General features: G+C 37.2%; 1 protein-coding gene across 7 annotated transcripts in view; it reads left to right on the top strand.

Annotated features, from left to right (window-relative positions):
* The window catches only part of ZNF654 (zinc finger protein 654), a 123,965-nt gene that overhangs the window by 79,095 nt on the left and 17,359 nt on the right, over positions 1–27,511 (top strand). For 3 of the 7 annotated variants that reach the window (XM_059688053.1, XM_059688052.1, XM_059688055.1), the window contains 3 exons: positions 9,313–9,448; positions 11,958–12,160; positions 13,207–13,346. In XM_059688053.1, coding sequence (XP_059544036.1) covers positions 9,313–9,448; positions 11,958–12,160; positions 13,207–13,346 — 479 coding nt within the window. Of the gene's footprint in view, positions 1–9,312; positions 9,484–11,957; positions 12,161–13,206; positions 13,347–27,511 lie in introns of all 7 variants that reach the window. The other 4 variants (XM_059688056.1, XM_059688058.1, XM_059688057.1 and 1 more) reach the window with 4 other exon arrangements.

The raw sequence follows: 27,511 nt of genomic DNA, 5'->3' as shown, positions 1-27,511 counted from the left end.
CTGATGACTTTTCAGTTTTCCGTATGTCTTTCGTTCAGTTGATGTAGTAGCACCCATTTTCCTTCCTTTAAAATCTTTCCCATTGCTTATAAACAATCAAATTGTTTGATGAGCAACGTTTAATCTTCTGCAAGTTGTTTTTGAGTTTGACACACATCTTCATCCAATAATGCTTGTAGTTGTTGGTCTTCAAACTTTTTCAGTTGACCTGGACATTTTTTGTCTTTCACATTGAAATCATCACTTTTAAAGTGTTTAAACCAGTCCTGACCAGTTTGGCTCAGCTGATAGAGTGTCGGCCTGCGGACTCAAGGGTCCCAGGTTCGATTCCGGTCAAGGGTATGTACCTTGGTTGCGGGCACATCCCTGGTGGGGAGTGTGCAGGAGGCAGCTGATCGATGTTTCTCTCTCATCGATGTTTCCAACTCTCTATCCCTCTCCCTTCCTCTCTGTAAAAAAATCAATAAAATATACATAAAAAAAAATAAAGTGTTTAAACCAGTGTTCACAAGTATCTTGAGATGGAACATGTTCACCATAAGCTTCCCCAAGTATACGATAACTTTTTCTTCAAAATAATGAATTAAAACTTCCCACAAATGCTCTTTTTTGGCACAAAATTCGACATTTTTAAGTGTAAAAATATCTATGATGTTAACACCTTCAGCAAATTTGACATATGAAGTTTTGAAGCTTGCTGTCAATACAACAAAATAGCATACATATCAAATCACACATATATCAACACTAGAGGCCCGGCGCACGAAATTCATGCACTGGGGGAGGTGTCCCTCAGCCCAGCCTGCACCCTCTCCAATCTGGGACCCCTCAGGGGATGTCCGACTGTCAGTTTAGTGGGATCGGGCCTAAACCGGCAGTCGGACATCCCTCTGACAATCCAGGACTTCTGGCCCCCAACTGCTCGCCTGCCTGCCTGCCTTATTGCCCCTAACCACTTCTGCCTGCCAGCCTGATCTCCCCCTAACCACTCCCCTGCTAGTCTGATCGATGCCTAACTGCTGCCCTGCTGACCCAGTCGCCCCCAACTGCCCTCCCCTGCAGGCCTGGTCACCCCCAACTCTCCACCCCTGCCAGCCTGGTTGCCCCCAACTGCCCTCCCCTACAGGCCTGGCCCCCCCAACTGCAGTCCCCTGCTGGCCTGGTCTCCCCTAACTGTCATCGCCTGCCGGCCTGGTTGCGCCCAACTGCCCTCCCCTACAGGCCCAGTCGCCCCTAACTGTCCTCCTCTGCAGGCCTGTTCTCCCCCCAACTGCCGTCCCCTGCTGGCCTGATCGACCCACGACTGCTCTCCCATGCCGGCCATCTTGTGGCAACCATTATGTGACAACATGGGCACAGCCATCTTGTGAGAGGGTGTGACAGTCAATTTGCATATTACTTCTTTATTATATAGGATATGTGTAACTCCATCTATTGAAAAAAATCCACGTTATTAACTGGTACACCTGGTAGCTGCAGCAATCCTGAGAAAGAACAAAGTTGGAGGATCACAATACCAGACATCAAGTTATATTACAAAGCCACAGTTCTCAAAACTGCCTGGTACTGGCACAAGAACAGACATATAGACCAATGGGACAGAACAGAGAACGTAGAAATCAAACCAAGCCATTATGCTCTATTAATGTTTGACAAAGGAGGCAAGAGCATATAATGGAGTGAAGACAGTTTCTTCAATAAATGGTGTTGGAAAGATTGGACAGATACATGCAAAAAAATGAAACTAGACCAACAACTTACACCATACACAAGAATAAACTCAAAATGGATAAAAGACTTAAATGTAAGTCTTGAAACCATGAAAGTCTTAGAAAAAACGAACATAGGCAGCAAAATCTCAGACATTTCTTGTAGCAATATGTTTATGGATATACCTTCTAGGGCAGTGGTCGGCAAACTGTGGCTCGGCAAACTGCGGCTTGCGAGCCACATGCGGCTCTTTGACCCCTTGAGTGTGGCTCTGCCACAAAATACCGGCTCTTCCACAAAATACCGACTTCTGCGCATGGGCCACGAAGTTTTAGTCACACTGTACGTGCGCGCCTGCACATGGTATTTTGTGGAAGAGCCACACTCAAGGGGCCAAAGAGCCGCATGTGACTCGTGAGCCACGGTTTGCCAACCATGGTTCTAGGGTAAAGGAAACTAAGGAGAAAATAAATAAAATAAAACTCCATCAAAATAAAAAGATCTGCACAGCAAAAGAAACTATCAACAAAACAAAAAGGGAGCCCAGTGTATGGAAAAACATATTTGGCAATGATACATTTGATAAAGGGTCAATATCTAAAACATATATAAGGAGCTCATATAACTTAACAAAAGGAAGACAAATAATCTAATTAAAAAATGGGCAAAGGACCCAAATAGACACTTCTCCAAAGTGGACATACAGATGGCTAAGAGACATGAAAAAATGCTTAAAGTCATTGATCATCAGACAGATGCAAATTAAAACAACAATGAGGTATTACCTCACACTTGTTGGAATGGCTACCATCAACAAATCAACAAATGACAAGTGCTGGCGAGGATGTGGAGAATAGGGAACCCTAGTCCAATGCTGGGAATGCAGACTAGTGCAGTCATTATGGAAAACAATATGGAGTTACCTCAAAAAATTTAAAATGGAACTTCCATTTGACCCAGTGATCCCACTTCTAGGAATATATACTAAGAAATGTGAAACTTCAATCAGAAAGAATGTATGCACCCCTTTATTCATAACAGCACAATTTACAATAGCTAAGACCTGGAAACAACCCAAGTGCCCATCAGTAGACGAGTAGATAAAAAAGTTATGGTACATTTACACCATAAATGTCGTGTAATGTCTGACATGACATTAGGATCAACAGAATGGAGTACTCTGTAGCAGTAAAAACGAAGAATCTCTTACCCTTTGAGACAACATGGAGGGACCTGGAGTGTATCATGCTACGTGAAATAAGTCAGAGAAAAACAAGTATCCCATGATCTCACTCATATGTGGAAACTGATGAACGAAATAGATTCAGAGACATGGAAAGATGGAACAGAATGCAGAATCGTGGAGGGAAGGCAGGAGAGGGTAGGTGGGTGGGAGGTAATCAACCAGAGGCCTGTATGCATATATGCATAACCCATGGACACAGACACAAGGGTGGTAAAGGCCTGGGGGGGGCGGGGTCGGCTGCAATGGGGGTGAAGGTTCAAAGGGGGCAAAAAGTGGACACATGAAATACTTTCAACAATAAATATTTAAAATAAACACACAAAGAAACAAACTTGAGACATTTAAGCTTAAGGAACCAAGTGCAAGCCTCCAAAAGATAGGGCTGTCAGCATCAATAAGTTCTATCTTTCTGGAAAGGTCAATGTACACGGATCAACAGTCTTCTAAAAGAGAGTACTACACAGTGTGCATTAATAGTTGTTCATACCAATCATAAAGATCTTACATTCTGAACATCTTGCAACGTCTTGTATTGTCAGGAGTAGGCATGTAATTGCCAAAAAAAATCAATGATAGGATTAACAGTTTGAAACTATCTCCGAAAGCACATATGGATTAGTGAAGCATTCACTAATCACTGAAAGCTGGTTTTGTAGAGTGTCCTAATACATAACAACTAGAATTTTAGCATGGTTGTGCTTGGAATAGTTTATATTTCACCAGATAAAATATTAGGTCATAGAAAATTTATCTTTAAAGAACTGTAGAGGGCAGTAATTCCAATCTAATTTTTAAATAAATGATGAAACCAAGGACCAGAGAGATTCATTTGTTTATTTATCAACATTTATTGGAGATTAAGTAACTTGCCCAATTTGTAGCATAGCCAGTAGTCACTTGTCCTCTTGACTGACTCTGCTGCTCTTTCTGCTGAATCAGATTTTGTATTTATTTCTCTGTGTAGGAATCTTTGCTGAAATCTTGCATACACCTTAATTCTGCTTCAGGTTTGCCTTACAAGTTAGAACTATAACAATAGTACTTCTCTGTTGGTCATATGATTTCATTACTTATTTTAAAATGTTAATGGGTGCATGTGCTTTCATTAGAATAGCAACTACAAATTAATTTTGAAATTTGACTATGCTGCTGAAACCGGTTTGGCTCAGTGGATAGAGCGTTGGCCTGCGGACTGAAAGGTCCCAGGTTCGATTCCGGTCAAGGGCATATACCTGGGTTGCGGGCACATCCCCAATAGGAGATGTGCAGGAGGCAGCTGATCAATGTTTCTCTCTCATCGATGTTTCTAACTCTATCTCTCTCCCTTCCTCTCTGTAAAAAATCAATAAAATATATTTTAAAAAAAAAAAGAAATTTGACTATGTTCTCAGTTGATGGTTTTACAATATTTATGATTGTCTTTCCCCTTAGATAAAACTCTGATTGCAAATTTAAGTAACATTCACATTTTTTACCTAAATTTTAAAAAATATGTAATTATGTTTATTAAATAGGTAACCAATTACATAATTTAAATAATCTTTTTTTTTCAACTCTTATAAGGGATATGTTAAATAGTTCACTAAGTACATGATTCTAGTTATTTTAAAAAATCAAATATGTCTAATTGCTAGGTATTTATGGAATTTTTATAATTTCAAGACTGGGAATCATCTTAGAAATTGTTTAATACAATAATTCCTTACTTTACATAACAGAAAATTAAGCTCCAATGTAGTTGAGGTTTTCAGAAGTAGAACAAGGACCTACACTCAACCCAGCATTCTTTAAAACTGCCTTATTGGGGAGAGGGAGAAACTTTAATGTGGTTATCTGAGTGAATGCAGATAAAAGCCCAGAAAAGAGGATAAGCCTGTAGAAGTGGCAAGGAGGACGCAGACCAGGACATTAGGATCAACAGAAGAAGTTGAGTTTTATATTTGATTCCAAACACAAATATAAATACAAGTAATACCTAAAACCAGGAATTTCCAGATTGTGATATCTTACCCATGTAGGATTGTGGAAAGATAGTTAGGAAAGGATTTAGATAGGTTCATATGAAGTTGTAGGAAAAAGAGCGTGCTATGAGAAAAAGCATAGGCAAGAAAGTACAAGATGAGTTTGAGAGACATGGAATACACCAGATTAGACAAAGAAGTATTTCATGATGTGTAATAGACGAATGAGTAGGTAGGTAAGTCCAGAGGTCATGAAGTTGGGGCGTTAAGACTTTCATCCTGTGATAAGTTGGCGAAGGGTTCAGATCAAGTATGCAGAATAGCCAGAACACTGATCTGCAGCTTCACAGACATGTTCTCGTGGCCAACTAGAGTTCAGCAAAGTGGGAACGAGTTCATGGAAGAAAAATCTTCTAAAATAAAACATTAAGCCCACGCCACATAGATTCCAAAAGAAGAGTGAGGGAAGGAGTTGTGTTTTCTCTCTAACTTTGCTATGACATAAGGTTGAATAAAAGTTTTTGAGGGAATTATATGGGGTGGACAAAAGTGGGTCTACAGTTGTGAGTCCATGAAATAGTTTTTTCTTATTTATTGTCTTTTTCTACATGAACAACTGTTAATCTACTTTTGCCCACCTCTGTATTTAGGACAGTGCAGTGGTATTAATGACAATAGACAGATGACTTAGTAAAGGATTAGGTTAATATGCAGGTCTAAATCTTTACTTAATTAAACGTTCTAAAACACACACCACAATATGTATATATATTTTAAGAAAGATAAGTTGTGAATTCTGTAGTGATTTTGGTGCTTCCTTTTTCACTTTGAAGGCTTTTACTAGTAGACTGAATACCATCTAGAAAAGTCACCATAGTATTTAAAGAAGCAGGAGCCCAAACATACTTACAAACTTACTTGTTTTTTTTCATCCTGTGTCTTACTTATTTAGATATTATGCAAGAATGATTCATTTTATATTTTTAAATTTATCTTTATTGTTGAAAGTATTTTAGATGTCCCCTTCCCGCCCCCCGCCCCCCCCCCCCCCGACCCTTTCCGCCCCACTTGTTCCCCACCCCTCTCTTTCCAGGCCTACCAGGCCTGTGTCTTTTTAATCCTCACCTGAGGATATTTTTTCCATTGAGTTTTTTTTTTTTTTTTGAGAGAGAGTGGAATGAAGACGGAGAGACAGAGAAACACTGATGTGAGAGAGACACATCAATTGATTGCCTCCTGCATGCACTCCTCTCCCCCCCACCATGGCCAGGAGCCTGCAACCGAGGTACATGCCCTTGACTGGAATAGAACTCAGGGCCCTTCAGTCCGTGGGCCAACGCTTTATCCACTGAGCCAAACAGGCTAGGGCCAGGCCTGTGTCTTGAATAGAACAGAATGTTTATTTAATCTTTATTGCCTATCCTGAGCTATTTCTCATAGAAGTGGTCTCCAAAATACAGTGTACTTGATTCAAGAAGTGCACACACACAAAAAACTTGTATTTATAATTTTTATCTTAGGGAAATGAACATAAGCTAATTTGCTAATTTTTAATAGAAGAGTTGATGGAATGTAAGTATATAACTTATAGTATGAATATTTGTGAAAGTAGACACTAATTGTAGGAGGTGCAATAAAAAAGTGTGCCAAAATTGACTGTGGGATAAAGGTTGTTAGATTTACAGATAGATCATCAGGGCTTTCCCCTAGAAATTTCGACTCAGTAGGTTTCAACTGGGGCCTGGGAATCTGTTACTTAACAAGACCTCCAAGTGTTTCTTATTTTCAGCCAAGTTTAGGAAATTAGCAGTAGACCTGCTTTCCCATATCTTGACTTTGGCCTAAGTGCAGTTCAAATATTAATGGCTGTATGATTGGTGCCTCACTTACCCTAATACAGCTAGAAAGATGGGTTGTCCAAGGGCTTAGCAGCTAAGCTACAGCTCACCTTATTTCTTGTGCTTTGATTGGACCAAAAGCCAGCTTGAATTTTAGAGGCACCAGTATTGTGTCTAGTGTAATTTAGGATTTTGTTTACCTTGATGTTTGAAATTGATGACTGTTTTCAACCATGAAGCTGCTACCACAGGTCATTACTATCTTCCATGTGTTAAAAAAAGCATGTATTTTTTTTTTAATGCTCTAACATGCTGTCACATGGAAATCTAGAAATAAATTTTATGCTGAGGCAATTGGGTGTCCTAAAATAAAATATTTATTCAAAATGTTAAAAAAATATAGAAAAAATAATAGCTAGCATTTATTAGGTGTTTGCCATATACCAGGTACTATATCAAGCACTTTTCAATACAGTTTATTATTTAATCTTCACAACAATCCTATGAAGGAGGTGTTTTTACTATTCTTTTTGCAGAGGAGTTCATTGAAGTAGCACAGAGAGGTTAAGGAAAAGTAACTTGTCCATTGTTTATAGGGATTTTGTTTGCTTGCTTGTTTGCTCATTTTAATTTGGGAATGTCCTAAATGACTTTTAGGTGAACTTATTTTCTTCGAGTTCTTTGACTGAATGATTCTTCATCTTGAAATCTGATTTCTTCTATTGCCTTGTTCTCTTATAAAACAAAACCTCTTATATATTTTAACAAGGAATATGAAGTAACATATAGATATCACTTTGGAACATTCAAATGATGAAAGAATATGACAGTTTAATAAAAGCAAAGTTTATTGTCACTTTGAGTATGTAGCTTAGTGATTTATCTGGGAATTAATATCTATGACTATACATACAGGGGTGGGCAAAAGTAGATTTACAGTTGTAATACAAATAAGTAACACAATAATTAATAAAACAACAATAAAATCTGTGTTTCACATATGCAACAACTGTAAAGCTACTATTGCCCACCCCTGGATATTGTTTTATCCTGAAGCGTTGTTTTATAACTGTTACTAATTTTTTAATGTCTGGGGATTTTTATTTATTTATTTTTTTGGAGCATGGAAAGAAATTCTGGCAATTGTTTGTTTTAATTGATGCACAATTTATTAAAATTTTTAACATTGCCAGTTTTAACATCTAGTTTTTTCTTAAGTTCAATTTATGCATTTAAAAAATAAATTTATTTTATTTTACAAAAGTGGGATAATTGGGAACACATATTTCTGCAACTTGCTTTTCTCACCGTGGACATTTCTCAAGTCAGAAATACAATCTACCTCATTATTTTTTTTAATTTTGTTTTATTGCTTAAAGTATTACAAAGAGTATTACATACGTCTCCTTTTTTTTCCCCCTTTATCTTCCCCTAGCCTCCCCTACCCCCCAGTGTCTTATTAACTCCACGAGGCTTCAGTTAATCTCTTTAAATTACCAAATTAAATACCCTGAAACATTTTAAAACACAACAATGGACAAAGTAAAATAAATCAAAAAGCATAATGAAAAAGCAAAACAAAAAATGAAAAGCATAATCAAACAATTAAATATTGTAAATCTAAATCTAATAAATCAAATTTATAAATTCAGTAAACCAAGTTCTCCTAAATATTAAACATTGCTTATTAACCTACTTGTTACGTAATTCATATTATAATCACAAATCTGAGATAATAGATTCTCTAAAAACATTTCAAATATCTTAAAAAAACAATAGAATATGCATAAACAAATTATCAACTAATGCCCAACTTACCAATACATTTTTATCTTAAACCAAATGCAAAGTCTTCATACTAGCATTATAGGTCCAATTCATTCCTTAAGCCTGTCATTTTTCGTCCCAAGACTACAAATGTACTTGCACAACAAAGTAGAATAGAATTTTCATCTTTCAACCTTGTACCACAACTAGGATAATACATTTGGGATTGGGCAGGGCACCTATGTGTACTTGTCAACCAGAGTCTGCATTGGACCCTTCTACCCTTCTTATTTTCAGGCTTTTGCTTGCCCTTGTTAACAGAAACCTTGTGAGCCCTCACGTAAATTTAAGTAAGCATTTAAGTTTTACATTTTTGCAACCTGGTTCTTTTCCTAGAAATGATGCATCCTGTGTTTCCATTTGGTTTTTGCAACCTGGTGGTTTTCCTAGAAATGATGCATCCATTAAGTTTTTTTCTTACATTTTAGCAATGTGATTTTCTTCCTAGAAATAATTCATTCCTTAAGTTTTTTCCTTAGGTTACACTTCATCCCCATTATAATGGGATTTCCTAAGTCCAGTTATGTACAAACTGTGTAACCTTTGACATTAAAGTTAACTTGTGTACTAATGGGTTTTGACACCCTACATAGGTTACTTAACAACCCTTTCTCTTTTATAATTTAATAACTGCCTCATTGGCCATCAGTCATTTTATTCACAATAATGATCAGGTTTAATTTTTAACCCCTTTAAATTCATAAAGCGAAAAATGATTTTTCTCTCCTAGGAATGCCAGAATCACCTCCGCAGATATGGAAATGTGAATCTGGAACTGGTGACTCGAATCATTAGAGATGGTGGCCCATGGGAAGATCCAGTGTTGCAAGCTGTTCTTAAAGCCCAGCCAGCATCTCAAGAGATAGGTACTTCAGGAAACTCAAAATCAAAACCAACATTTGTGAGAAGCAAACACAATTTCATTATCTCACTAGAGCAGTATTAGTGATTTTTCTTTATTTTATAATATTGAGTAAGAATTATGTATTTTTACATGAAATGTGTTTAATTTGTTGTACTAACGTGCCCTAAGAGTGATTTTTGACACTAGACTTGGATACATTTATTTCTAGTAATTTCCCATTCTAATGGGAATTAACATATTTACTGTCCAGATGTTACTTACAGAGAGTTCATTTGCTTTTGTCACTGCAGTTATAGTTTAAATATCTATTTAAGTTGCCAAACCCTTTTAAAACAAAATATCCTGCTTAAGAACTTGAGATCTCCCTTATACAGAAGCAGCTGTGAGAGTTCATCCAATTTTTATCACTATTACTGTATATCCCACACCTAGCCCAGTGCCTGGTAGAGAGTAGGTGCTTAATATATGTTGATTGAATGAATGATCACATGATGACTGTATAAGTGAATGAGTGACTAAATTTCAATTCCAAATACTGTAGAGCAGTATTTCCCACACTTCATCCATTAATAGAAGTTGAATTTTCCCTCATCCCTTTACTGCCTGCATACTTCTTTGACATCACCTCCTCTTAAACCTAGATGTACAGTGGTTCCTGTGGGCCAGAATTTTCTTTTGAGGAAGGAGGCTCTGCCAACTGCTTCTCACATATTATTCCTAAGCCACAGCTGATCACCAAAGCTTAGAATGTAGAGCTGAGCAGTAGTGAATAAACACAAAACTGTGAAAAACATTTGAATGTATGGAGAGAGCCTAAGGAGTACAATTTTAAGATTGCCAAAAGGAAAAGACAAGAACTCCTCGCTCTGGAACAATTCAGACCTTGGTCTGGTGAGAAAGACACTTCATACCACAGATTGTGCTCTGTGGGTTAGGATCTGTCCATTTGTCCCAGGTTAAGGGGTGATGGTAGGGCTGGGTTGTGGGTAGAGTTGAGTGGAGGAGGAGCTGTGATTTCTTGGGCTTAAGAGCAAGCCAACCAGATACAAGTGTGGAGGCCGATGGCAGAGATGTGAAAGAAGATGAAAGTAAGGCCAGAAGAAGTAGCGCAAAGCAGTGGGATGAAATGGGAGATAAGACAAAATAGGAGGAAAGGGCTGAAATATATATGTGACAGTGTTATATACCCAAGGGATACAAATGAGACGAACTTGGTATGAGGGTCTGGAGAAGGAATAAAAGAACGGAAGCAGCTGGAACTGAGGAGGAAGAGTTGGATGGCTGAGGAAAGGTAGAGTCAAATACAGGTAAGGCAAAGGTGACTAGCTGAAGGAAACTATGAGGAGACTAGGGAATGAGGCAAGAGCTGGTAGGAGATAGACAAGACAGAGCTTCCAAAGGAGTGAAAAGTTAGGGCTTTTAGGAGAGCTTTTAGGCTTCTCTGAGTAGGAGCAAGAACAAACATGAGTTGCTTTGAAGTCTGATGGCCTTAATATATGTATATATAGTTCTTCACACATAGTCCTTTAATACTTACAGTGACATACCTCACTCTGGGAAAAGCTGCTCTAGCGCCTCATTAATATGAATGACTCTTCTCTGGTTGGTGATCATTAGGGTAAAAACTAGTGTGAGGTTTATCTTTGCATTAAGTGAACAGATGAGTGTCTGTTGATCATATGTTGGAAACAGAACTGCAAGGCAAATGTTGGCACCCAAATAAAACATCACTCATAAGTATTTTAGAAGCTAATGATTAAACACATAACTAATTAAAATACTCGGGGTCCAATAGGATATATGTGTTCTAGTTCCTGCTTTGCCACTTAACTTGTGTCTTTGGGCAAGTCATTTGACCTCTCTGAGACTCAGTTTTGTGATCTGTAAAACAAATACTATGATAACTATCATAAGGATGTTTTTAGGTCTAAATAAACTTAGTAGATAAAGGTGTTTGCATACTTTTTAATTGTGTAAAACCAAGTATTTGTTAGTAGTTATTCTTAGTGATACATGAGCACATATTAATAAGCATTCCTTTTGGCTTAATCTTTTGTTGACAAGTAATAAAATATATTTCTTTCATGACTTAACTTTTTCATTAATTCAGATTTATTTCTCTATAATTAATCAGTAATGAAAATATTGAGCACTAAGATCACAGTACATAATCTTAGACTAGAAATTACATACCCCATGTTATTTGAAACATTTTAACATTAGTGAACTGAAAAATAAATATTTCAGGTTTTTTACTTTTTAGACTGAGAAGAAATCAACAGGTATTTCTTGAGCACTGTTTTGTTGTCACTTTTATTTCCATTTTTCCAATCATATAATTGTATATCTTTTTTCACAAATAAACTCTTACTAAGAAAATGCTATTTAATTAAATAACTAGTTAATCTAATTAAATGCCACATGTTAGTGATAAAGTTTCAAGCAACAATCAAGAGTTTGAGAGAATCCTTTCTTGAGAGTAATATGAGTCTGTTCTCTATTTAATACAGTGAACAAATACTTAAGTTCGGAAAATCCACTATTCTTTGAACTACGTGCCAGATACCTAATTGCTTGTGAACGCATACCCGAAGCAATGGCTCTTATTAAATCTTGTATAAATCACCCAGAAATCAGCAAAGACTTGTATTTCCATCAAGCACTCTTCACGTGTCTCTTTATGTCACCTGTAGAAGAACAGCTATTCCGGGAGGTATTGTTTAAGATTTTGTTTGTTTGTCTATCATCATTTTAACCTTTTAATAAAAAATAGGGAAAAATATAGCCGAATCTTGTTAAATTCCTTTTTATAGTAATACCAAAGGTTTTCAGATTAAATTATTTAGATGTGTTCTCTTTAACACCATTCTTTAAGCTCATGTTAAATTAGACCAGTGGTTGGTAAACTGTGGCTCGCGAGCCACATGCGGCTCTTTGGCCCCTTGAGTGTGGCTCTTCCACAAAATACCACGTGTGGGTGCACATGTACAGTGCAATTGAAACTTCATGGCCCATGCCCAGAAGTCGGTATTTTGTGGAAGAGCCACACACACGGGGCCAAAGAGCCACATGTGGCTCGCGAGCCACAGTTTGCAAACTACTGAAAAATCTGATATTAACAAATGATGAAATTAACAAAACATTAATAAGTTTCATTTTATTCATTTTAATCCTCACCCTGGGATATATTTATTGATTTTTAGAGAGAAAGGAAGGGGGAGAGAAAGAAACACTGATGTGAGTGAAAAATATGGGTCAGTTGCCTTCCAACCAGGGATCGAAACTACAACCTAGGTATGTGCCCTGACCAGGAATTGAACCCACAACCTTTCGGTGTATACGTCAACCAACTCAGCCACCTAGCCAGGACAGCGATAAGCATTATTTATGTTGAGCTTCTGATGTGACAGAGGTCAAATAAAAACTGAGAACCATTATGATATTGCCTTTTAAATAAAATATTTAAAAATTAAAATTTTCATGTTTGTTATTTTGTTTTTTTCAAGATGAAAGAATCTTTTCCTAATATGGATCCTACCTACCTATAAGTTATAAACATTAATGAGATTAAAAGTAACTGTAAACTATAGGTGCTATATAGTAAAAATATGAAGCTATGAAAAATTTTCTGTACAATTCATCATTGTCTTTGTAGAAGAAAACTAAACATCTAATTTCTTCTGAATGTTTAAACACTTATTGCCGCTAGCTTTTAGATATTTTTAATGACATGAACTAATTTTTCTTTTCCTCTTATAGCATTTATTGAAAACTGATTGTAAGAGTGGAATTGATATCATCTGTAACACTGAAAAAGAAGGCAAGACTATGTTAGCCTTGCAACTCTGTGAATCTTTTCTTATTTCACAGCTCCAGAATGGGGATATGTATTGTATCTGGTAAGTGTTCCTAATATAGAAATTAAAGTAAGATGGGGAACAGAAAAATTGGTTAGCAGAGTTTGGACTTTATATGTTTTTAAAAAGTTATGTGAAAATGTTAAGCAAGAGGTAATAATGCCTAAAGATTAAAAAAGAAAATGATCAGGTACTAGTAATTGATATTGTAAATGTTTAAGGTATGTGTTATAATGAAACAATCATGTTTTAAATTAAATTTGGAGTGTTAGCTTGTTTGTTTTTTAATTTAAGACAGTTTTTTAGAGCAGTTTTAATTAACAGCAAAACTGAAAGGGAGGCATAGACATTTTCCATATACCCCCTGCTCCCACACATATATATCAATATCACTCACCAGAATGGTACATTTTTTACCCAAAGTTGACAGTTCACTCTCGGTGTTATATATTCTATGGGTTAAACAAACATATAATTACATATCTATCATTGTAGTATCATACAGAGTATTTTCACTGCCCTAAAAATCTTCTGAGCTCTAACTCATCTCTCTCTGATCCCCACCTCTGGAAAGCACTGATCTTTTTACTGTCTTCATAGTTTTGCCTTTTCAGAGTATCAGCTAGTTGGGATCATACATGTAGTCTTCTCAGAATGGCTTTTACCTTAGTACTATACATTTACGGTTCCTCCATGTCTTTGCATAGTTTGATAGCTCATTAGTGCGAAATAATATTCCCTTGTCTGATGTACCAGTTTATTTATCTATTCACATACTGAAGGACATCTTGGTTGTTTCCAAGTTTTGTCAGTTATGAATAAAGCTGCTATAAACGATCTGTGTGCAGGTTTTTTTGTGTGGACATGTTTGCAACTCCTTTGGGTAAAAATACCAAGGAGCACTATTGCTGGAACATATGATAAGAGTATGTTTAGTTTTATAAGATACAGCCAAACTGTCTTCCAAAATGGCTGTACCATTTCTTATTCCCACCAGCAATTTATGAATATTCCTGTTGCTCATCTTCACCAGTATTTGTGGTCAGGGTTCCAGATTTTGGCCCTGCTAATAAGTGTACGGCAGCATCTCATTGTTGTTTCAATTTGCATTTCCCTGATGTCATATGATGTGGAGCATCTTTTTATAATCTTTTTTGCCATCTGTATATCTTCTTTGGTGAGGTGTCTGTCCATTAAGATTTTTGGCCCATTTTTTCAGTCGAGTTGCTTGTTTTCTTGTTGAGTTTTAAGAGTTCTTTGTATATTGTGGATAATAGTCATTTATCAGATGTCTTTTATAAATGTTTTCTCCCAGTCTGTGTCTTGACTTCTAATTTTTTTTTGATATTGTCTTTTACAGAGAAGAGGTTTTTAATTTTAATGAAATTTTATTTCTTTCATGAATCATGTTATTGGTGTTTTGTCCAAAATGGTATCACCATACCCAAGTCATCTAAGTATTATCCTATCTTATATTCTAGAAGTTTTATAATTTTGCATTTTATGTTTAGGTCTGTGGTCCATTTTGAGTTACTATTCATGAAAGTTATAAGGTCTGTGTCTAGATTCATTATTTTTCATGTGGATGTCTGCCGGGGTCCAACCCCAGCAGGTCCAGGGGTCCCCAAAGGTGTGGACGGAGTCGGCGAAGAAGGAATGACACGGAGACAGTGTTCAGTTGATCAGCAGCCTAGCCAGGATCTCTAGCCAGGATCTCCAGCCAAGTTCTGGTCTGGATCTCCAGAGAGGTTCTGCTTCAGATCTCCAGCCAGGTTCTGTGTCCATGTTGTCTTGCTAGGTTCTCCAGCCAGGCTCCGTCCAGGCTCTCCAGCCAGGCTCAGTCACCAGGTTCCAGTCAGGCTCTCCTGCCAATCTCCGCAGTCGGTTCAGTCCAGGATCCCCAGCCATGCTCTCTCCAGGCTCCGCCTCCAGGCTCCGTGTAGGTTCTGTCTTCTGAATTCTCTTCTAAGCTCTGTCTCCTAAGTTCTGTGTTCTAAGTTCTGTCTCTTTCTGTCTTGTTACAACTGTATTTATACCAGTTGATTCAATCCCATCAATCTCTATTACAAAGGTTAGGGCGTTTCTTATCTCCATTCCAGGGAGTAAAGATTATGTAGCTTAAGCATGATTGTTCGTTGTTAAAGTGATTAATTACCCGCCTGGCACTTAGTTGAGGGGTTTTATTCCCTCCCTAACTTCAGGGGAAAATCCCTACCTGGGGAAACAACCTTTCTCAGAGAGGAGACCTTGGTTAAAACACATAGTGCCAAGAAGGTGAGCAAACACTTTAAGAACAGTATGCTATATATGCCAGGTCCTTTGAAACAGCAAGGATGGACCGGCTCCCGGCAGATGTCCAGGTCTAGCATCATCTGTTGAAGAGACTACCTTTGCCCCATTGTATTGCCTTTGTTCCTTTGTTTAAGATCAATTGACTATATTTATGTGGGCCTATGTCAGGGCTCTGTATTCTGTTCCATTGATCTATTTATTCTTTCACAATAGAACAGTGTCCTCATTACTTTAGCTTTATAGTAAAACTTGAAGATAGATAGATTAATCCTCCAACTTTGCTATTCTTCAATTTTATTTTGGCTATTCTGGATCTTTTGCTTCTCCATATAAACTTTAGAATCAGTTTGTCAATATCCATAAAATGACCTGCTGGGATTTTGATCGAGATTGCATTAAATCTAGATATCAAATTGGGAAGAACCAACATTTTGATAATATTGTGTCTTTCTATCCTGGAAATATCTCTCCTTTTATTTAGTTGATTAAATTCACCTGAGTTGTGTAGTTTTCCTTACAAATTTTGTGCATATTTGTTTAATTTTTAACTAAGTATTTTGTTTCTTAGGTACTAATGTAAATGGTATTGTGTATTAGTTTAAAAAAAACATTTTAAGAATTACTTAAAAGTTATTAGTAGGATATGTAACTTAAAACGTATTATGAGTGTTTTTAGGACCTACTCTTAGAGTAGTGTTAGGTGAAACCATGAATAATTATTATAAAAGATTCTAATAACTTCTGTCCCGCTCCCTCAACACACATACACACAAACTTTATCACTTTGACATTTCATTAATTTTGAAGGAAAAACTAGATTTCATTTGCTGAATATAATAATCTGAAATTATAGGGGTATAAACATTTTTTATCAATGCTTTTGAATTTTAAATATTTAAAACAGTAGCTCAAAGGAGATTTAAGCTAAACTCATTTAATATTCTTGTTTTACAGATTAAAATCTTCAGAATAAGAGATAAATAGGTCATTAGTAACAGAACTGTGTCTAAAAACTAGTGGATTATCTTCTAGGAGAGAATACTTTAGTTAGATTATGTAAGTTTTTATTCAAAAGTTTTCCTGGTAAGTTGGAATTTCAAATACACTTAAGTATCATTTCTTGATAAGTAGTATTCCAAAACAGAATATAGTCATGACTATTATAGTAGACTAGAGGCCTACGAAAAGATTCATGCAATAGGCCTTCCCTTCCCCTTGCTGCCAGCACCAGTTTTCCTCCAGCACCTGGGACCCAGGCCTTGGCTCCGGCCGGAGCCGCCTTCAAAGCCCTCGCTGCTCCAGCCGGAGCCACCTTCAGTCTTTGCTCCACAGCTTCGGGCCATATGCAAATTAACTGCCATCTTTGTTGGCAGTTAATTTGCATATCGTGCTGATTAGCCAATGGGAGGCATAGCGAAGGTATGGTCAATTACCCTGTTTGTCTATTATTAGATAGGATTAGAGGCCCGATGCACAAAATTCATGCAAGGGGCTTGGCCCTTGCAGCTGCAGTGGCTGCCTTGGCCCTCACAGCCCCTGCTTCTTCCAGAAGATCATCCGGAAGGATGTCCAGAAGATCGTTGGGCTGTCCAGTCTTATTAATATATTATGTTTTTATTATTATAGATTGCTTCCTATGAGGATAGGCATGTTCTTTGCCCTTGGCTGTATTAAACTATCTAAACAGGATGGCTTCAGTCTTTTCATATTGTTAAGTAAATTGGAATTGTGTAAAAAACAACAAAGAGGAAAACATTTTACTTATTTTCTTGGCTAACCATTTCTACTCTTTAAGGAAGGAAATTAAAAATAGAACAGTGCCTATCCTTCCCACTCCTGGCCGTTATCACCCTCCAAGAATAGAGCTGTGAAATGCAACTCCCAGCTGCCTAACTGGAAAGGAATCTTTAGCCTGCTTCTTGGTCCTTTCTTTTGAGTAGGCTGAGTTCTCATAGTCTGCCCTCATTTCTTCTACCTCTCCTCTATTTTTTTTTTATTGTCTGAAGTTTTACATATGTCTCCTTTTTTCCTCAATTGACCTTGCCCCCACACCCATGCCCCAGCCGCCCCAATGTCTGTGTCCATTGGTTATGCTAATATGCATGCACATAAGTCCTTTAGTTGCTCTCTAACCCTCCTCCCCTACCATTTGTCTCTAGATTGATCTATTCTTGTTCATCAAATTATGTTGATCATTATATCCCACATATGAGTGAGATCATGTGATATTTATCTTTCTCCAACTGTTTAATTTCACTTAGCAGAATGCTCTCCAGTTCCATCCATGTTGTTGCAAATGGTAAAAGTTCCTTCTTTTTTATAGCGGCATAGTATTCCACTGTGTAGATGTACCACGGTTTTTTAATCCACTCATCTGCTGATGGGCACTTATGCTGTTTCCAAATCTTAGCTATTGTAAATTGTGCTATGAACATAGGGGTGCATGTATCCTTTCTGATTGGTGTTTCTGGTTTCTTGGGATATAGTCCTAGAACTGGGGTTATTTGGTCAAATGGGAGTTCCATTTTTAACTTTTTGAGGAAACTCCATACTGTCTTCCACAGTGGCTGCACTAGTCTGCATTCCCACTAGCAGTGCACAAGGGATCCTTTTTCTCCACATCCTCGCCAGCACCAGTCGTTTGTTGATTTGTTGATAATTCTGACAGCTGTGAGGTGGTAGCTGATTGTTGTTTTGATTTGCATCTCTTGGATGATTAGTGACTTTGAGCATGTTTTCATATGTGTCTGGGCCTTCTATATGTCCTCTTTCAAAAAGTGTCTATTTAGATCCTTTGACCAATTTTTGATTGGATCATTTATTTTCCTTTTGTTAAGTTGTATGAGTTCTCTGTAAATGTTGGAGATTAAACCCTTATCTGAAATAACATTGGCAAATATGTTCTCCCATGCAGTGGGCTTTCTTGTTGTTTTGTTGATGGTTTCTTTTGCTGTGTAGAAGCTTTCTATTTTGATGTAGTCCCATTTGTTTATTTTCTCCTTAGTTTCCATTGCCCTAGGAGCTGTGTCTGTAAAAATATTGCTACAACATATGTCTGCTATTTTGCTGCCTATGGAGTCTTGTAGAATTTTTATGGTTTCCTGTCTTACATTCAAGTCCTTTAGCCATTTTGAGTTTATTTTTGTGTATGGTGTAAGTAGGTGGAATAGTTTCATTTTTGTGCATGTATCTGTCCAATTTTCCCAACCCATTTATTAAAGAGACTGTTTTGACTCCATTGTATGCTCTTGCCTCCTTTGTCAAATATTAATTGAGCATAATGGCTCGGGTCGATTTCTGGGTTCTCTGTTCTGTTCCATTGGTCTATATGTCTGTTCTTGTGTTAGTAATAGGCAATTTTGAGAACCATGGTTTGGTAATATAGCTTGATCCCTCCAACTTTGATCTTCTTTCTCTGGCTTACTGAAGCTATTTGGGGTCTTTTTTTTATTCCAGATGAATTTTTGGAGAGTTTGTTCTAGATCTTTGAAATATGCCATTGGTATATTAATGGGGATTGCATTGAATCTGTAGATTGCTTTGTGTAGTATGGACATTTTAATGATGTTGATTCTACCAGTCCATGAACATGGTATGTTCTTCCATTTGTTTATGTCTTCCTCTGTCTCTTTTTTCAATATCTTGAAGTTTTCTGAGTACAGGTCTTTACATCCTTAGTTAAGTTTATTCCTAGGTATCTTAATTTTTTTGGTGCAATGGTAAATGGGATTTTTTTTTTTTCGTTTCTCTTTCTGTGAGTTCATTATTGGTGTATAAAAAGGCCATAGATTTCTGGGTGTTAATTTTGTATCCTGCTATATTGCCAAATTCATTTATTAAGTCTAGTAGTTTTTTGATGAAGTCTTTGGGGTTTTCTATGTATAGTATTATGTCATCTGTGAATAAGGACATTTTTACTTCTTCTTTTCCAATTTGGATGCCTTTTATTTCTTCTTCTTGTCTGATTGCTGTGGCTAGCACTTCCAGTGCTATATCGAACAGGAGTGGTGAAAGTGGGCATCCCTGTCTTATTCCTGTTCTTAGGGGAAATGTGTTTAGTTTTTGCCCTTGAGTATGATGTTGGCTGTAGGTTTGTCATATAAGGCTTTTATTATGTTGAGGTATGATCCCTCTATTCCCACTTTGCTGAGAGTTTTTGTCAAGAAAGGGTGTTGGATTTTGTAAAATGCTTTTTCTGTATTGATTGATATGATTATGTGATTTTTGTCTCTCAGTTTCTTTATGTGATGTACATATTTATTGATTTGCGAATACTGTACCATCCTTGCATCCCCGGAATAAATCCCACTTGGTCATGGTGTATGATCTTTCTAATGTAATGCTGAATCCAATTTGCTAGAATTTTGTTGAGGATTTTAGCATTTTTATTCATCAAGGATATTGCCCTGTAGTTCTCTCTCTCTTTTTTTTTTTTTTTTTTTTTTGTGGTGTCTTTAACTGGTTTTGTGATTAGGCTAATGCTGGCTTCATAGGAAGAGCTTGGAAGTGTGCCTTCCTCTTGAATTTTTTTGAATAGTCTGACAATAGGTTTTAGTTCTTTGAATGCTTGGTAGAACTCCCCTGTAAAGCCGTCTGCACCAGGGCTTTTGTTTGCTGAAAGATTTTTTTTATCGCTGCTTCAATTTCTTTCATAGTTATCAGCCTATTCAGGTTTTTTGTTTTTTCCAGATTGAGTTTTGGGAGCTTGTATTTTTCTAAGAATATGTCCATCTCATCTAGGTTGTCCATTTTGTTGGAATAGAGTTGTTCAAAGTATTTTTTCATAACCGTTTGTATTTCTATGGGATTGGTTGTTAGTTCACCTGTTTCATTTCTGATTTTGTTTATTTGGGTCCTCTCTCTTTGCTTCTTGGTGAGCCTGGCTAGAGGTTCATCAATCTTGTTTATCCTTTCAAAGAACCAGCTCTTGGTTTTGTTGATCTTTTGTATTTTTTTTTTTTTTTTGGTCTCTATGTCATTTATCCTCGCTCTGATCTTTATTATTTCACTCCTTCTGCTTATGCTGGGCTTTTCTTGTTGCTCTCTTTGAGTTGTATGCTTAGATAATTTTATTACCATTGTTTCTTGTGTTTTTTAGATAGGCATGTAGAGCTATGAACTTCCTTCTCAAGACTGCTTTCACTGTGTCCCACAGATTTGGGATTGTTGTGTTTTCATTGTCATTTGTTGCCATGATGCTTTTTATTTCTTCTTTGATCTCTTTGGTAACACAGTCATTGATTAGTAGCATGCTATTTAGCCTCCAGGTATTTGATTTAATTGTTTTTATGGTAGTTGATTTGTAGTTTTTTCCCTTGGGATCTGAGAAGATGATTGATATGATTTCTAATCTCTTGAATTTGAAGAGACTTTGTCTGTGTTCCAATATGTGGTCTGTCTTTGAAAATGACCCATGTGCACTTGAGAAGATTGTACATTCTGTGGCTTTCGGGTGAAATGTTCTGAAGATGTCAATCAATTCCATCTGATCTAGTGAGTCATTTAGGATTGCTGTTTCTTTGCTGATTTTTTGTTAGAGGATTTGTCCAGTGGTGTTAGTGGGGTATTACAGTCCCCTACTATGACTGTATTGCTGTCAGTCTCTCCCTTGATATCCTCCAGAAGTTTATGTATTTGGGTGCTCCTGTATTGGGTGCATATTTGTTTACCCGAGTTATATCTTCTCGTTAAATTTCTCCCTTCAGTATTATGAAGTGGCCTTCCTTATTTCTTGTTACGGCCTTCACTTTGAGGTCTGATTTGTCGGATATAAGTATTGCTACCCCAGCTATTTTTTCATTTGCATTTGCCTGAAAAACCTTTTTCCATCCCTTCACCATCAGTCTGTGTGAGTCCTTTGTTCTAAGCTGGGTTTCCTGTAGACAGCAGATATATGGATCATGTTTGCTTATCCACTTAGCTACCCTATGTCTTTTGATTGGGGCATTTAACCCCAAATTATTGATAGGTATTTGTTTGTTGCCATTTTTATTCTTTATGTCTGTGTTCCTTCTTCCCTTCCTATTTCTTCTTTTTACAGAAGACCCTTTAGCATTTCTTGCATTGGTGGTAATAAACTCCCTTAGTCCTATTTTGTCTGTGAACCTACTGATTTCACCCTCAATTTTGATTGATAGCCTTACTGGGTACAGTATTCTTGGATTCAGTCCCTTCCTTTGCATGACTTTTGTATATTTCATTCTATTATTCTCTTCTGGCCTGATGTGTTTCTGTTGAGAAATCAGTCTCTAGTCTGAAGGGGGATCCTTAGTAGGTAACTTTCTGTCTCCCTCTGGCATCCTTTAAGATTCTTTGTTGTTGCTGTTTGCCACTTTAATTATAATGTGTCTTGTGTTGGTCTTTTGGGGTTCTTCTTGTTTGGGACTCTGTGAGCTTCTTGGTTGTGTGAGTTTTTTCTTCCCTATATCAAGGAAGTTTTCTGTCATTATTTCTTCAAACAGGTTTTCTATTCCTTTCTCAGTTTCCTCTCCTTCTGGGACCCGTATCATGCAAATGTTGTTTCATTTCGTATTGTCCCAAAGTTCCCTTAGGCTCTCCTCCTGTTTTTTAAGTATTTCCTAGGTCATTGATGGCAAACCTATGACACGCGTGTCAGAGGTGACACGCGAACTGAGTTCCCTGCAAACTCATTTTTTTGGTTGATTTTTCTTTGTTAAATGGCATTGAAATATATAAAATAAATATCAAAAATATAAATCTTTGTTTTACTATGGTTGCAAATATCAAAAAATTTCTATATGTGACACGGCACTAGAGTTAAGTTAGGGTTTTCAAAATGCTGACACGCCGAGCTCCAAAGGTTTGCCATCACTGTCCTAGATGCTACTCTGCTTGTGTATTTTTTCCAACCTTGTCTTCTAGCTCACTGATGTGGCCCACAGCTTCTCCAGTCTACTGTTGATGCTTTCTATTGAGTTCTTTATTGCAGCGATATCATTTTTCATTTCTTCTTGGTTCTTCATTTCCTCTTGGTTCTTACACATGTGAAATTTGTCATCCATCCTTTTCAGCGACCTTATGACCATTGCTCTGAATTCTTTTTGACATATTGCTTGCCTCCATTTCAGGTACTTCCTTTTCTGGTGATTCTTCCTTTTTTTTGTATGTGGGCTGTTTCTTTGTCTCCCCATGATAGCTCCTCTCTGGATGTCTGGTTATGTAGTTCTCTCTGTCCTGCATTGAATTAAATGCAAAAACTACAACACAACAAGACACAACGCACAGGGCACCAAAGACAAATGTATTCACGATACTAATAAATCCAAATAAAGGTGTCCACCAGAGATAAGAGAGTGAGGGGATAGAAAAGAGTGCAGAAATGATATTGAGGAAAGGAAAAAATGTAAGAGAGAAAAGAAAGAGAAGAAAAAAGAACGGGGGGCAATATATGCATATGGGGAGAAAACTCCAATAAAACAACTAATCCAAAAAAATGCAAACAACAAACACACAGGGATGAATGCAAACTATATACAACAACTAATCCAAAATATGTAAACTACAAATCTTTAAACAACAAACACCCAGAGGAATCTGTGGAAGCAGAGCTTATTTCCAGAAGGTAAGGTCAAGGCATTGAATGAATGGGGAAATAGCCACAATTCAGCATAGAGGAGGTAGATAGAGAATGAGTGTATAAGAAAAAAAGTAGAAAACTAAATACAAAAAAAGAAAAAGAAATGTATATTAAAGTATATATATACACACACTATATATACTTTTCCCTTTCTTTAATCTATTTATGTATTCGTTTACTATTGGAAAAGGAGAATAGGAGTAGATAGGCCTGAGTTTGTCATTGGAATTTGTTAAGCTATTAGTAGAAGAGGAGAATCATTGAGGTGAGGAAAAACAGAAGTTAAAAAAAAAAAAAGAAAAAGAGAAAAAAACAAGCAATCGAATTCAAATTAATCAACAATTAAACAACACCAAGCCAGACAGAAAGAAAAAGGCAAAAGAAAAAAAAAAGGAAGAGAAAGAAAATTTGGATAGTGAGGAAAGAGAAGACAAAAGTATGTATGGACTTGGAGCAGGGGAACAGAAATTAGATATATGAGTAAGATCAATTTTTAACAGGGAGTACAGAGAGAGGATAGAGAAAAACTAAAGCAGGAACAAGGTAAGAGAAACAGAACAAAAGGGGAAATGAGGAAGAGAGTGTTAACATAAAGGAAAAATTGAGATAGAGTAAAGTAATACTAAAGGAAAAATAAAAATAGAATGTAGAACACTAATCCCAAAATAAGATAAAGAAAAAATAAAACTAAAAAAAGGTAAAATACTAGTAGTAATAATAATAATTAAAAATAAAAATATAACGTAAAAGGTAAAATCAGTGAGAAAAAGAAAAATTTATTTTCTCAAGTAAAAGATAAAAAGTAAAAGTGTGAAGTAGTGAAGGTCATTCAATTCTCTACTGTTCTGCTTGGCAGGTCTGTTTCCTGTCATGTAGACAGCACAGTATTGAAGTTCCCTGCGCTCCACCGCTCCTCTGTGTCATAAGCAGTCTGTTTTCAGGCAATCAGGGTTTCTTTGTTTCTCAGCCTCCCGTTAGTTGTATTTACACAAGAGTCAATTTCTGATACAACCCCTGGGTGGCAGTGTTTCTGTATCGATATCCGGTGATAAAAGTCCCCTCCCCTGCCCAGTGGTTAGATTTCTTCCCCTGCAGCACTCACTACTGGGTTGGGGATATAGACTGCCCTAGAGCTGGTTTTCTGCTCGTCTCTCCCTACTCTGAATCCCACCCAGGTTCCACAAAAACAGCTTTCCCCTGCATTCTCAGTGTTTTTTAATTGGATCATCCTATATACTGGACTTAGCAATCAAAAGCAAGGATTTAAAAAGAAAAAGAAAAAAACAAAAAAAGCCACAGGATGCACGCAGACTCGCCTCTTTTTTCCCCTGGCACTCGGTAGCCGGTATAGTGATAGAACTCTAGGCTGCCTTTCTGGGCCCAGCCCTGCTGTGGGTTAATTTCTATAGTCCCCTTCTTCCAGTAGCCCCGTGGGCCCCCTTCCACATTCGAGGGGTACACTGACCCCAACAGCCGCGGATTTCGTGGGGCGCAGTCTTCCTCTGAAACTCTATTTCCCGCTAGGTGCGCTTTGCACACGTTTCTCCCTCCAGACTGGATCCCACCTCTCACCTTTCCCTAGGTGATATCTGACCTTTCTGTCCACCCATTGCCTCAACAGCTATATTTAATTCACCAATTCTGGTGGATGTAATCGATTCAGCTGTTCCTTCTATCTGCTCTGTGAGAAGGCACAGGGCTCGTCCGCATATTCGCGCTGCTTTGTCGTCTCCTGTACAGACTTTCTAGGCGCCCGTGGTCAGAGAGGATGGAGTTTTGGTTTTCCTGGGTTCGCAGCTGAGGCAGCTGTTCCCTGGCTGGTGTGGCTGTAGGTCCCGGGAGGTATCTGAGGTCTCCCGGGTTGAAGGTGAGGTTGGGCTTCAGATCACCGCCAGTCTCCCCTTCAAGATGGCATGGTCTCTGCCGCAGAGCCGGCCGCTCCAGGAGAGATTTCAGCAGCACTAGAGGCTGCCCGGCCAGGGGAGCCCCATCGGCAGCCCCCAACAGTCCTGTGGAATATAGCTGCCCCTCACTTACAAATATAGACACTTCCCGCGCATCCACACTCTCCTTTCCTTCTCTCACTCACACACTATCTTGCAGCCTGCCGTCCCGTTGGCAGCCATCTTGGATCCCCCTCCTCTATATTTCTTAATGCTGAGCTCCATTTTCCTTCTAAAAGTTGATTTTCATTGTAACTTGAAGAGCAGGAATCTTTCCATCCTATAAAGTCTCTGTTGTCTACTTTCATCTTGTCCTTCCCTATGAACTTGCTTACCCTTTATCTCCACTCTTCAAGGAAAGAACCTGATCCATAGTCCAGTTTTGTTATATCTCAAGCTAGTGGAATAAGCTACTAACCCTATATCTTACCATTACTAAATAATAATAATAATAATAATAATAATAATAATAATATAGTAATAGCAGCTGCTAATAGTTGCCGAGTGCTTCCTATAATCTTTGCTGTAAATCTCGTTTATTTCAACAACTTTATGGGGTAGATAATATTATACTCAAGATATTCAAGTAGTTGGTAATAAAGCCAGAATACAAACCAAGGTAGCCTGACTCACAGCCTCTGCTAGTAAACATTACTTATATAAATGAGTCAAGTATGAAAAAAAAATCTATGTTATAAGGATGATTGTAGAACCTATTATAGCCTATTCTCTGCAACTAGATAACTTGATTATTTTATTAGTACTTGCTACCTGGTAAAAGTGCCAAATTGGTGCTGTGTTTTCTAAAGGACCTTATGACTGAAGAAAAAAAAAATAAGTAAGCCTCATTAAAATATTCCCGTTGGTCTTCACAAAGACTACTAGTGGTTTTTAGTGTGTTTGATTTTTTATTCGTGTTTTCCTTCAAAACCCAGTGTACACATAAAACCTGAGACTCCTTTTGTAAATTCAGCCAGAATGGAGCTTTGTAACCATATTCTAGTATTTCTGCTTTGCTTGCTAGAAAGCAAAAATCCATATTGGTAGCTCTCTCCTGGCAAATTTATCAAGGTCTTAGTATTACATTTTGTTTACAAAGTATCCTTCTGAGTTAACAGAAACAAAGAGATCTCTCTCTTCAGAAAGAGAAAAAAATAATAATAATGTGCCTTGAGAATGTCTCTCTAAGGAGTCTCAAATTATTTTTTGGAATAAGTTGGAGAATATGTACATTTCTATAATGTTAAACATTCATTTGTATAATATTGAATGAAATACTTTCCCAAAATTTCCAAATACCATTTTTTGTCTTTAAATCTGTTGCAGAGAAACGCCACATCTTTTTAAACACTTCCTTACAAACCATATTCCTCTGTTCATAATATGCCCCTTACTCGGAATGTCCACCATCATCTTTTATCTCATTCCATGTCTACATTTTCCTTTAATATATTTCCTCAAGAGGCTTATTCTAAATGTGTTTAACATTTAGGAATACAAGTTTTTTCAGATCATTAACAAATATTTATTGAACAAATTTCATTGCTTGATATATTCGATCATAAAGGCAAGGAAAGAATACAGGAAACTAGTGATTTATTAAACATCAGTATATATAAGACATATTACTGAGGTGTTTTCACTTAATATCTCTTAATTCTTTTTATGTACAGTGGGACCTTGACTTACAAGTGTCCCGACTAACGAGTTTTTTGAGATACGAGCCGTCTCTCGGCCGATTTTTTGCTTTGAGTTGCGAGCTAAAATTCGGGTTACGAGCCAGCTTCAGATATCCCACCACTAGTTGGTGCAGTGAACGTCACAGTGAACGCCACAGCATCAGCCCAGCATTCAATTCATTGTAATGGTGAAAATTGATTTGACATACGAGTAATTTGAGTAACGAGCTCCGTCACGGAACGAATTAAACTCTTAAGTCAAGGCCCCACTGTATAAGAAAACTTATATATAAAGTGGATTAAAGAGATGAAAGTCGCACAGCTAGTAACAAAGTGAGGTTGGAATTAAACTAGTCAATCTGCAAATGATAGCATCCTAACTAGTTTAGGGAAAATATAGTATAGGCCAGGGGTGGGCAACCTTTTTGTGAGTGCGTGCCAAAATCAGCAAAATCTCTGACTCAAAATTTTTCTGCGTGCCAACCCTAATTTTTTGAGAACATGTTATGCCTACTTGATATCTCTTAAGGTATACGTATGTGAAGAACCTTGAAGAAATAATAAAATTCTTTCGAGCGACAAAAACACAGTATATGAAGATGAAAATACACTTATTTTTTAATGTATACATGTACACTGATAGTCTGACAGAAAACTTTATGACTCCGTTTGATATTATCAGTGGGACTTTTGCTG

The sequence above is a fragment of the Myotis daubentonii genome, chromosome 3 (assembly GCF_963259705.1).
Source record: "Myotis daubentonii chromosome 3, mMyoDau2.1, whole genome shotgun sequence".
NCBI lineage: Eukaryota > Metazoa > Chordata > Mammalia > Chiroptera > Vespertilionidae > Myotis > Myotis daubentonii.
This window is presented reverse-complemented; position numbering and strand designations above follow the sequence as displayed.